General features: G+C 44.2%; 1 protein-coding gene across 2 annotated transcripts in view; it reads left to right on the top strand.

The window, feature by feature from the left end:
- The window catches only part of CD247 (CD247 molecule), a 45,908-nt gene extending 32,880 nt beyond the window's left edge, over positions 1-13,028 (top strand). The window contains exons 2-9 of one of the 2 annotated variants that reach the window (XR_014547567.1): positions 787-890; positions 3,392-3,448; positions 6,760-6,846; positions 7,442-7,477; positions 10,293-10,349; positions 10,715-10,750; positions 11,265-12,110; positions 12,142-13,028. Coding sequence is in view for 1 of the 2 variants with exons in the window: in XM_083611784.1 (XP_083467910.1) it covers positions 787-890; positions 3,392-3,448; positions 6,760-6,846; positions 7,442-7,477; positions 10,293-10,349; positions 10,715-10,750; positions 11,265-11,333 (446 nt within the window). In the remaining variant the exon portion in view is untranslated. Of the gene's footprint in view, positions 1-786; positions 891-3,391; positions 3,449-6,759; positions 6,847-7,441; positions 7,478-10,292; positions 10,350-10,714; positions 10,751-11,264 lie in introns of both variants that reach the window. The other variant, XM_083611784.1, reaches the window with a different exon arrangement.
- The last annotated feature ends 159 nt before the right edge of the window (positions 13,029-13,187 follow it).

The following is a 13,187-nucleotide window of genomic DNA, read 5'->3' as shown; positions in this document are numbered from 1 at the left end:
AGATAGGGATGGGGATATGCATCTCAGTCTAGGCAACTGTTACTCTAAACAGCACATCTGGGGGTAACCAGCAGACAGATAAGGGGATGTTTTTTAGCAACAAAACCAGCATGGTCTCGCAATCTAGGGAGCTTGCTGAGCCAGAATTGGGGCTTGATGGGTGTTTTTTCACTCCAAAATAAAGTGGAGAAAAATTTGTTAAAATATATGACTGACACAATGTGGAGTTTGGTCCTTTAGCTGCAGGAAAGTGGGACGGGGCAGCCCTTAGTGTTTGTGTCACCCATTAATTGTTTATTTTGACAGCACATTGGTACCGATTCATGCAAATGTTACTGTCTTGTGAACTGTTCAATCACATCTCTAATGAAACCCGGAGGTGGTCATTCTAAGAAACCTATCAACCTCTTTGTCTGTTAATTTGCCCAATTAGCATTTGTATTATTGATCTCTAGTCACTAAAGGTAAAGGTACCCTTGACCATTAGGTCCAGTCGCAGACAACTCTGGGGTTGTGGTGCTCATCTCACTCTGTAGGCCGAGAGAGCCAGTGTTTGTCCGCAGACAGCTTCAGGGTCACGACTAAGCCGCTTCTGGCAAACCAGAGCAGCACACGGAAACACTGTTTACCTTCCTGCTGGAGCGGTATCTGTTTGAAGCCACGAAGAGCCACTGCCAGTCAATGTCGACAATACTGAGTGAGAGGAACCAGTAGTTTGACTCTGGACTCAGTACAGGGCAACTTTCTCAATAATCAACACATGGGTTTGTTTGTTTTTTAATGCAGATGCCAATGCACTAGGCCTGACAGATCCAAGACTCTGCTACATTCTGGATGGGATCCTCTTGATTTATGCTATAATCATCACAGCCTGTTTCGTAAAACTAAAGGTGAGTCCTCAGCCTCTTTAAAATGGGAAGACACTTGATCTTTAACATACAAAGAATGACCTGTGAAACTTTATTTTTATTTGTAAACTCTGTGTCTTCAATTTCCTGCACCAATTCCACCCACTTTTTCCAACATGAGAATAAGGATGAGCACTGATGAGCTGTTGGGCACTTGGATTCATTCGAGAAACCAGTTATCCATGGTGTTTGGAAACTTCAGCATTTCAACAGAGCATTTCATTGGGCACCTGGTATGCTGGACAATGCTTTGAATGGTTATACAGTCATGTATAACCTCAGGAATTCAAAGATGCCTTGTGCTAAGGAACTTCTCACCACTCAGAAGTAGGTTTCTTTAAACTTGCTGGATCCTCCCAAGCCCTTTCTGGGATCGCTAGATGGAACAAGGAAGTCGTGCAAGGATGGTAAACCGGTACCCTCTAAGAGTTGCTGGACTACAATTCCCATCACCCCTGACCACTGGCCATGCTGACTGGGCGCCTGGGGTGATGACAGTTGAAATCCAGCCACATCTGGAGGACCACAGGTTCCCCATTCCTGAAGGCGTGTTTCCTGAGAAGTCACTGGAGATGCCTGGCACTTTGCGGTCTCTTCATTGATTCCTTAGGACCAGGTGGGAAATCTCTGGCCTGCAAGCTAAACTTCACCTGCCAGTCTTCTCCATTTGGCTCAAGAGACTTTTTTCTCTCTCTGAAACCATATACACCTGCCCTACCCCTGATGTCAGGTTTGGGGGTAGGTAGCAATGAAGTTGCAGAAAGCAGGACTGAATATCCTGTATATCTGCTGATGTGCAGAGTTCAGTCCTGTGTGGGTGTGGCTTGGCCGAAATGGCCTTGCGGGATGAATGGAGAAGTGTGGCTGACCTAATGAGGCAGATGGGCTGGAAGTTCCCCCTGCTGACCTATAAGCAGGAAGCAACAATATGACAGAAAACTTGGTCCCTTTTCTCACTGGCATTAAATACAGAAGAAGAAAGCTTTAAATGAAGAAGTGAAAATAGGCAGTGGCCAAAATTGGCAAGAAGGGGCCGTGATGCTTGCCTCCAGCAGAAAACAGCTGATCTTAACATTGGAAACCTTTCATGAGCTAGCCTGAGGGTAAAGAAATTGGTTTACATTCCCACTGCCTGATACACATTGTTTATAACTACTGGAGTCAAAAATTCTGCCCATTGCCGAGTCAAGATGGTGATCATTGGAGAGGGCATGATAAAGTACCCTAGTGAAAGGGTTTCTCTGTTTTACCACTGAGATTCTGATCGAGGAGTAAGTCAATTGACAACCAGCTGCTTGCTTCCAGCCCCAGATATTGGCCAAGTGAAAAGCAAAAACCATCCCTTCAAACCCAATGAAAGACATTTTAAATGGTGGCAGCAGCTGTTTGTGGTCCTCAGGTGACTCCTTTGCAAGCTAAGTTATCAATGTAAAGACTGAATCTTTTGCCTTTTCCCACTCTGTATTCATATTCACACACAGGTAAGCAGTGTATACAGAGACAAGAAGTACAAAGAGAGAGAAGGGAAGATGCAGTCCTGTTGCCAACCTTCAATGCCACTTTCCCTCTTGTGTACACTGTAGTGGGGGTGTTTCTGGTTTTATCTATTTCCATGTGTACCCATTCCTTTCATTCCGTCTTCTATGGGATTATGTGGTGCACTTCATAGGTCATATAGTATAGTTCTGTGTTGGGAATTCCCCATCATTCTGAGGATGGGAGGTGCAGGAATGTGGAGTTTATTCATGTTTTTTGTGAGAGAAGTTAAATGAGTGTAGTTTTTTCTGCCACTTATGCCCCCCACATAATGTCTATGACAACGGTGCCTCATACCAAATGTAAACGAACTGTGAAAAAGACTCTATGAACTGAAAGTGGAGATGCTATATGTATTTTTTTTGTTACACAAGAAAACTAATTAAACTAATAACTAATAACTAATTAAAAACAAAACAAAACACTTTGCCTCTTGGAAATCTGAGATTTCATACCTGCCATTAAAAGGTGCCCGATGAATAGTACTTACTTTGGAACTGTTTTTCCATTTACCAACAAATGGGTAAATCTCTACCATTGCCACTAGGAGGTTGCTTAGCTCCAAATAAAGTTAGGATAAGATTGCAAGAACATTGCAAAGAAACTTTTGAATACTCTATTAATATCCTAAAACATGTTTGATCTTCTTAAAGGCTTGGTGCTCTAGATATCACAATGTATGCATAGTTCCTGACAGTTTAGGAAAAGATGACCAAAGATCTAGAAATCTGATGATGAATCTACAATTTTACGTGCATTTTTAATATGCAGTTTTCATACACTTACGTAATTGCCATTATTTGAATTTGGGAACAAGAGAATATTAGAATCTCCATGAAATATGTGATATGTGGGTTGTGGGTTTATAAAGCACCATTTATAAATCACTAGCAGAAATTATCCTGTTAAAGTCACATTCAGAGATAGAAATGGGCTTTGTTTTCCAGATAAGCAAAGGCTCTCCTGAACCTCAAACTTCTCAGAATTCAGAGGACCTATATAATGTAAGTACTAAACTTACGTCTTATCTTGAAATTGAATGATTTTTATTTCACAAATAAAATAAAATAATTATAATAGGACAATTAAATGAGACCAGGTTTCATGGATCTGCCCTCAAGATTCAACTAGGACTCCTCCAGAGTCTGGGCAAATGCTAAGCAGATTTTAAAAATTCATTGCCCCTTTTGTTCAGAGTCCTCTCAAGTTCCCCCAGCTTAGCAAAGGGGGAGTTAATGGCAGTGAGATCTTCTGGCAATAGATGTATCAGTAGTGGGTCTCAGGAGTTAGGTTTAAATCAGAAGTGGAGAATCTTTTCTGTCTGGTGGACCAGATCTTAATCTGTTCTCCTGGTGGACCAAATTAAACAGGTGGTCTTAGGGATGTCAGATGCTGCTGCACTTTGAAGCCCCAATAGTTGGGACTTCAAAGCATAGTGTGGGTGGCAGCCCCTCCACAATGAGCCGCATGCAGACCCAGTTTTATATCAATTAAAATTACAGCATCCAGTAGATCGCCTCCCAAATAACTAGATCTAAACTATATTCCATTTGGAATATACTCTTGTATTTCAGTGTGTAGTCTCCATACTAATTAAAATAGTGGTTTTGCTTTGTTGCTTCCCTACTTTAAGAATTTGAAAGTAACATACATTCTAAGGAGTTTCTGGATAGGGCAGCACTCTCAAGAGTATTCTTCTATTTTTAATCACTAGATTAAAGTCTAGAGTAAGGTAACTTTTGGCTTACCTATTTGCTATGAAAGAGATGGCAGTGCTCTGTTCTGATAATATGTACAGAAATACTCGAGTGTTTCCATTGCCCCACCCATTCTTTACCTTTTGCATGTTACTTCTGCACATTCCTCCATTATGTCAATAGCCCAAAACTGGAATGTAGCAAGTATCTGATAGGTGCTCACCACAGGCAATCATCTCCCAACCAACCAGGTGTATGCCCATTGCTGAGAGGGGATTGTGCCAGGCAATCAGCTGGCAATCATGTTGGAGGCCCTGTGGGTGAGTGGCTCCTAGGTCCAGGAAACTGGTCCATCAGCTGTTCTGGGCAGCTGTGTAACTGGAGCATTGCCACTGGAAACTCAGATGTATTCCATGTCCAAGAGTGCTTTTTGCCAGCTTGGGCTGGTATGGCAGTTGCAACCATTCTTGGACAGGGGTGGCTTGGAGAAAGTGGCCCACGCATTGGTAACCTCTAGGCTTGATTACTGGAACACACTTTACATGGGGCTGCCCTTGAATTTCGTCCAGAAACTGCAGCTATTGTTGGTCTGTGGGGCAACCTGTCAACATATGACACCTCTGTTGAAAGCGTTGCATGAGTTTCCAGTTTGCTCCTGGGCCATATTACAGTTCTGGACCAGGATATCTGATAAGCCTGTCACTTAGATCTGTGGATGAAGATTTCTTGACAGTGCCACATGCTTGTGCAGTAAAGCCTGACATGACTTGAACATGTTGGGGTTTTTTTTAGCATTGTAGCAGCAGTTCTCTGGAATTCTTTCCCTCCAGAATGCTATCGCCACTATTGTTTGGTTTAAACACTGCCTATTTGTGGAACTTACACTTTTACATGTGGTTTTTGTTTTAAATACACTACGATTTATTTATTTTTTGATGTTGTGTAAACCACTTTGGATACTGTGTAAATCTATAAACACTGGAAATATATAAAATGGTTGCTTTCGGTGTTGATTTACACCCATGGAAGGAAATCTGTGTGTTGGATGTTTGCAGGAGACTGAAGGGGTCTGTCGGTAGAACATGAGACTCTTAAGCACAGGGTTGTGGGTTCGAGCCCCACGCTCGGCAAAACATTCCCACATTGCAGGGGGCTGGACTAGATGACGCTTGTGGTCCCTTCCACTCTACAGTTCTATGATTCAATGAAAAAAACTCTTCTCGAATCGCCCCTTTTATTTCTGCAGCGTTTAATTCTAGCTGGCTTCACATTTTGAATATTGTTTAAAAATTCATATTATATTTCATAATAACACAGGTTGTTCCAGTGGAAGCCAGTGCAACAAATTCCTTTAGTGCAATGGAACTTCTCCCCCTACACCCTACATAAATCTGCTTGGGAGAGTCAAGAGGAGGAGAGGGAGATCATTCTATCGGGAAAGCAGAAATGCTTGTACTGACAAAATGATGCCCTTAGCCTGACATAGTATCCCACCCACAGTCTATTTTTGTACACCACTCAGGTATTCTTTTACTGTAGAGCAATTTCTAAATTCTTAAATCAGTCAATGAGCAAGGGAAGCCTTGTGTAGTTATGGGGAAATGGCTACACATATAGTGGTCCTATTCTGGCCTAAAGTCTAGAGCCAGGTGGTTTGTGGGCTTTGAAGGAGGAGAGAGCGCGACCTACATGAGTTCTTCACAGCAGTGTCCTATGTGAAAGCAGGGTTAACCTTGTTTTCCTGTTTAGAATCAAGAGATTCTGGTTGGCTCCTGCTAGAAGAGAGACTGAACTTGCACGTGCAGCTTACACCATGTTGCTGCCATGAAGACTCTATGTGTGGCCAGCTCGGTTTCCTGTTTGGTATAAGAGCCAGCGGCTCTAATGCTAGAAGGAAGGTGAAGAGAGAGGCCTGTTGTACAAGGGCTGTGCATGGGACTGTGACTATGGCTATTCTCTCCTGCAATGAGAGGCAGCCCTGCAGTAGTAGAGAGAAGGATAATTGGCAGAAAAGTTTGGGACGGCCCTTGTGAATGGAAGGGTTTATATGAGAGGTCACTTGGAAGCCTTCATTGGCATCCCATGAAAGGTGGATGGTGGGAGATTCAGGAAGCAAGTACTTCTCGGCACAACACAGAGTTGAATTATGGGATTTGCAGCCCCAAGATGTACAGATGGTCACCAACTTATGAGTTTTCAAAGGTGTCTAGACAAATTCCTGGAGATCATCAACAGCTACTAGTTACAATGGCTGTATTACCTCTGGCATTGGGGGCAGTATGTCTCTGAATACCTGGTATGACCCAGGTATGGTCCAGAAGAGTGTTGCGCTCAGCATAGCCCACGGAGAGAAAATAATGCTGGACTAGATGGACTCTCCGTTTCTTAATTAATCCCTTGACTGCGGAAGGATTGGAGAAAGTGTTAGCAACTTGAGTCTAGGACCAGGATTTTATGGGATGGTTTTAACATAACAGAATGTGATTCACTGAGCTCATGTTTGTTTTTGAGTCTATTTTGAAGACACAGTACTGGTCAGCCCATTAGGAGCTTGGGACTGCAACTTACCAATGAGCTGTCATTCTTGTAAATGTCCCTATCTATATATTTCATTTCAGAGATTGTCTCATGGAACCAGAGATGAATATGCATCGCTGGGGGCGAAACAGACAGATGCTGACATTGAAGGAGGGGGGAAAGCCCAGGTACCTTCACTCATCTCATCCTGGTCCTTTTATTAAATTCAGGCCACTCTTTTCTGTGCAGAGAAAATGTCAGCCCAGCTCAGGCAGCCACTGGGACATGGCATCCCTGACCTCTCCTAAAACAGCAAAGAATCTGATGGCACTTTAAAGACTAATAGATTTATTATTAAGGATGGAATAAGGTTTGTGGATTACAGTCCACTTCCTTAGGTGCATGAAGTGCTACTCTGAGTTACTGGGGTGGGTGGGTGGGTGCACACGCATGTGGTTTGGTTAAGCCACTAAATTGCAATGTTTCAGCCCCATAGCCTGTGGACTGAATAGAGACAAAGGATCGTTCACACATTATATATGTCAGGATGTCAGTGCTATCAACAGATGTTGATAGCCCCCTTCCCACTGCCATGTGTACATATACCAGCAACTCAGGATAACGCTTCATGCATCGTCAAATGCAGCTAGAAATTTTGTGACTAATCCAAGACTAGCATCTCTGTAAGAATCTCTGCAATGCCTTGCACATCCCCAAATAATTTTTTGATATTGTCCGCAAGAACAGTTGCAAGAACTGCTTGTTTTTTCCTCCCCTTTTCAGCACAGAAGAAAGCAAGCTCAGGACAGAGTTTACAGTGTAAGTAAAACCAAGAACTGACCATTTCAGAAAAGCGTTTTGGTTTCTTGCCATATTGTCTAGAATTTTTCTAAATTGCTTTTCAGTTTTCTAAAATGACCAGCCACCATCACATAAAACCCACCTAAAGACATCTGAAACAACACTGGGAAGTAAATTGTGCTACCATGTAGGCATCACCCTCATTAATTATCACTTTTTGCACACATATGACGATTTGCCAGTGTATTTGTTTGACTGTTTGTGAGCCCATGGGTGCCAAATACCTCTCCCAGAAGGTGTTTCAAGACCCAGCTTGTTTTCATGCTGTTAATGAACCCCTAAAGCAGTCTGCTTTGGTTTACAAAAACTGATATTCCTGTTGCATTTTAGCCTCACTCTGCTGGAGTCCACTTTTTCTTTCTTTTTAATGTTTTCTGCACTTGCATGCAAACTTTTTTTACATGTGTGCATGTCTATTCCTATGCCATTTCAGCAGCATGCTACGTTTGTGATCTGTTTTCCTCTGCTGCAGCAAACAGCTGCTATGAATTACCGTATTTTTCGCACCATAGGACGCACTTTTTCCCTCCTAAAAAGCAAGGGAAAATTTGTGTGCGTCCTATGGAGCGAATGCAGGCTTTCGCTGAAGCCTGGAGACCGAGAGGGGTCGGTGCGCACCGACCCCTCTCGCTCTCCAGGCTTCAGGAAGCTATTCGCTAGCCGTGGGAGACCCAGCTCTCCCACGGCTAGCGGAGCGCTGCATTAATCCCGAAGCTTGGGGCGCGCGGAGCTCAGCTCGCCCCAAGCTTCTGGGTGCCGGCAAGGTCTCCGCTAGCTGTCTAGCGGAGACCTTGCCGGCACCCAGAAGCTTGGGGTGCGCTGAGCTCCGCACGCCCCAAGCTTCAGGATTAGCGCAGCGCTCTGCTAGCCATGGGAGAGCCGCGCGGCTCTCCCACAGCTAGCGGAGACCTTGCCAGCACCCAGAAGCTTGGGGCGCGCTGAGCTCCGCACGCCCCAAGCTTCGTGATTAGCGCAGGGCTCCGCTAGCCGTGTCTAGGCTGCGGATAGTAGCCTGCTTCCCGGAGCATCGGGCGCCCTGAAAGCAGAGTGCCCGGCGCTTCGGGAACACATCCGCAGCGTGGGGAGCCTTGCAGGAGTTCCCCGCAGGGCTCCCCACGCTGCGGATAGCAGCCTGCCACCCTGCGGGCGGGGCGCCCTGAATCAGAGCGCCCCTCGCGCCGGGCATACATCCGCAGCGTGGGGAGCCCTGCAGGAGTTCCCCGCAAGGCTCCCCAAGCTGCGGATAGCAGCCTGCCGCCCGGCGGGCGGGGCACCCTGAATCAGAGCGCCCCTCCCGCCAGGCAGACATCCGCAGCGTGCGGAGCCCTGCAGGAGTTCCCCGCAGGGCTCCCCACGCTGCGGATAGCAGCCTGCTGCCTGGCGGGTGGGGCCCGCTGAAGCAGAGCGCCCCGTGCGCCAGGCAGACATCAGCCAGCCCCACAAGCTCGGGGGACAGCAGGGAGGCGCAGCGCCACCATCCCGCTGTTCCTCGACCTGGTTCGGTTTCCCTGACCTGCTTTTGGGGGGGAAATAAAGGGAAATTTTTTTCCCTTTATTTCCCCCCCAAAAAACTAGGTGCGTCCTATGGGACGGAGCGTCCTATGGTGCGAAAAATACGGTAGCTTATTTCCTTTCCTTGTGAGGTGTGTAAACGAACCTCTCTCTGCCTCCTCCCAGCTAGGTTTATCTTCTGTATTCCTACTCCTTGTTTCTATCTAGCTGCTGCATCCCTCCCTTAGTGTAACTTGAGGGAGAGAAGAAAAACTATTGCTGGAATTGCTGCTTCTCAGGCATTGAGGTGCTACTGCGGTATCAGCAATTGGTTCCAAAGTCACAAGCACTGAACTTTAGGAAAGCAAAGCATAAGGCTCCATGTAATCACTTTTCAAATGAATTGTATGCCATTAATGACAGGTAGAATGTGCAATTGAACAGACTGTATGGCAGGCATGGGAAAACCATTGGCCCTTCATATCATGTTGGACTCCAACTCCCATTAGCCCCAGCAAACATGGCCAATGGCCAGGGATGTTGGGAGCAGAAGTTCAGCAACATCTGGAGTTCCCCCAACCTGCTCTGTGGGGTAGTATTCCCCAGCACCCGCCCCAGTTGTGGTAGTGCAAGTTTGTTGTACAGGAGGAAGTACTGTTGACTACAGCAATCTGCTGTGTGACCTGCCACAAGGCTTCCTGCCCTTTCCTTGTGCAACTAGTAGCCCACCAAGGGATGCTCAATTAGTGCAACATTGAAATCCTCCCATGTCTGTAGTATGGGAGTAGCAGGGACCTATTTGACATGGGGGGAAATTACCAAATAAAGAGAGTATAAAGCAAGAGTAAGTGCTGACCTGCAGGGTCTCCCCATCTGGCCTGCAGCATCCCCCCTTCTGCAAGTAGACTTGAAAGGAGTTTTTTACTGTACTCAACAAGTGGTTTCTTTCAAGTCTAACTGCAATGTGAAGGAAGAAACATTGCCTTAGTCTGGACCACCAATCACATCTCCTCTCCCATGAATGAACACAGGGAAAGTATTGTTTTGTTGTATCTATATAGCAAGGATAGGGAACATGTAGGTGGCTCTCTAGATGATGCTAGACTACAATGTTTATCGTCCCTGACCACTGGACATTGCTTGCTGGGGTTGATGTGAGCTGGAAGAACATCTGGAGGGAGAGTCCATGGTTTCTTATCTCTGACAAAGAGGAGTGGTATGACAGAAAACAGTACTTTAATTTTATTCGTGCTGACACTATTTTCTGATCTTCCATGGCCAGGCTCTACAGCGGGATAAGATGGCTGAAGCATACAGCGAAATTGGAAAGAAAGGAGAGGTAAGTGACACTTCTTGCCAATTTGGCTCTACACGTAAGGTGCCAAGGTGGCTTCAGGCACTACTCTGCCTGCTTTTTTCCTACCCTTTATTTAAAGCAGTACTGTCAAGCAAAACAGAAGTTATAGTATCCTCCTCACCCTTTTGATATTGTTTGAATGACACTTCTGTGCTTTATAATTTTTATTCATTACTGATTAAGGAGCAGTTGAGTCAGACTGTGCAGCACCTTCTTAAAAGACCAATCAGAAGGAAGCCTCCCACTTCCCCCAGTTAAATTGAGCCAAGTGTGAGTGTAATTATTTGCATGGGCAAAAAGATTTTGGCAGGGAGATTTTGTATTGATGCTGGGCTTCTTTTTTTCAGAGACGACGTGGCAAAGGCAGTGAAACAGTTTATCAGGTAAGGCACAGCAATAGCAAGCCTATCTCCCTACAAACTTCAGGGTCACAATCCTATGGAAGCAAGCTGCACAAAAACAGCTCACACAGGAATCTTGTTTGCCTTTGCTTTAATTAGTTTCCGGCATACATGCACCCTGTCAATTTGGATCACCTTTCTACAATGGGAGAACAGAGCAAGTGCCCTGTTCCTCACTTTGAGCCACCTAAGAGAATATTTTTGCTTGCCCAGAGGTGTTAATGCAGTCTGTGAAGGAACAAGTACAGAGGCGCTTCTAAGGGCAGTATACAACTTTGCTTCCTCCAACAAACAATGGACCAGTCACATTCTTCTCCTAAGCAGGACTTTTGCCTTGCTATGAGTATCAGCCTGTCACCTTTATTTACTCTGGATAGAAAGCCAGAGTTGTTGGGCTTATTTTTAGCAGGGGCATATGGACTTAGTACTTCTGATTAATAACTACAGTTATATTGATTTAGTTATAACTTTGAGTCATCTCATCTTTCTTTATCAGGGTCTCAGCAAAGCAACGAAGGATACATACGATGTCCTTCAAATGCAGCCCCTACCACCTCCTTACTAGCTACAGTTGAGTCTAGCAAGAGGAGAACTATTTCCATGGCGAGCGGGAATCTTGATTACCATTCTCAAGGTGATCTGTTCAAAAATCTGTTGCCTTCTACAACAAATGCCACTTTTACATGAGCATAAAAACCAAAGCTCCTTTTTAAAACTAATTTCAAGTTGTAGCTTTCAAAGTGTACATAGCTATAGAGCTTGGGCACCATGTTGTTGCTCAGTTAAAATTTAAGACCAGCTGTTGCGATGGCTATTTCGAAGTCATTTTCTTTTGTGGAGAAAGATGTTTTTTGAAGCTAAATGTGAGTTAAAAAATGTTGCTCATGTGGAAGGATTTCGTTCCAAAACATCAGATAATTCTGAGCACCAACAGGTTAACTGCCCCCCCCCCTTGTTATAGGTTTGGGTTTTTATTTATAAATAGCAATTGGGGTTTGGGGGAGGAGATATACAGTGTATCACCATTGCCCTGAAGGACCTTTGCCAAGATACAAAAACATGCACCACCATTGACCTTGGACTGAGTGCAGTAGGGCATTCTTTTGAGTAAACATGCACTGCTAAAGGGATTTAATATGAAAATTGACTTATGCTGCATGAGAAGTATCGGCAGGCACAGACAGTATGTTCCCATAGTTAAGAGAATAGAAGTAGGTTCTTCTTCCACAGGACATATAGTTGGTTGAAATGAGTAATACATTACCTCCTGTTTTAAATGTAGATGCTTCAAATTCCTGTTAAGACAGAATCCTGATCAAACTTTTTAGGTGCTGCTGTCCTGGTTAAGTGAGCTTAATACCAGTGGAGCAAAGGGGGAATTAGCTGGGGAGCATGTTTACACAAAGGAATAGCCAGTGGATTTATTCCATAGTGTGTTTAGAGTTGTAGCCTTAGGATGTGGGAAGTCACAGCTGCCTATTATGCTTTTTCCCCAGGCAAATGCCTATTGTGAGAATTTTATACCTTGAATCTATTTCCCTTACCTAGTTTCACAGAGGAGTTTTATTCCTTCTGCCCATCTTATCAGACTGGTTGATCCAAAAAGGGTTCACATACATCTCTATCAGCACAATGAAAGTGAGAGTCTGCTTGTCAGAACTCATACCGGACTAAGGCTGCATACACCCACTTCCCGAACTCAGGGGCTGTAGTTTATTCCTTACAGAGCAATTCCCAGCACCCTTAAACTACAGATCCTAGGATTCTTGGGCTGGATTTAGGTTTGATGAGACCCTTTGTATGTCCAGCTGTCCTTTGTCAACAACAAATTGTCGCTCTTTTTTGTGTTGAATATATGCTATATGGTAATTTATGGACCTAATAGGTATCTAAAGCCATTTGCACATAACAAAATATGTATTTTATCAAAGTAATTGTTAAACATCTGCTCAATTGTATTTCAGTTCATCTTCTATATTGGAAATATACATCCAGTTTTTTCCTTTAAATTTTTTGGAGGCCTCCAAGAGAGTAGGGCCCCAAGCTATATAGCTCTTTTTAGCTTATATGTAAATCCGGCACTGGGCAGAGGTGGTTAAATGTATGGGGTGTGCACAGCCTAAATCTGATCTTTCAAAAATACACTTCTGGAGCTTTAAATCTATAAATTAAGTTGAAAAGAACAAAGAAAATGCTTTTCTATCTAAAGAACTGAAACCATGTGTTCTGTGTATTTTTAAATAAAAGCTTCTTAAATATACCTGCTTTTCCCTCTTCTGGTCTTATTCTGGATTCGTTTGAACTTCATAGCGCCATGTTGCAGTGGAAAGTAAAAGGGGAAAAAGAGCTTAATGAAAAGGAGCAATAAGTCCTACAAAACCTTAAGATTTAACGCTAAACAAGGGTGCACAGATCTCAC

Source organism: Podarcis filfolensis (genome assembly GCF_964270895.1).
Source record: "Podarcis filfolensis genome assembly, chromosome: 4".
NCBI classification, from domain to species: domain Eukaryota; kingdom Metazoa; phylum Chordata; class Lepidosauria; order Squamata; family Lacertidae; genus Podarcis; species Podarcis filfolensis.
This window is presented reverse-complemented; position numbering and strand designations above follow the sequence as displayed.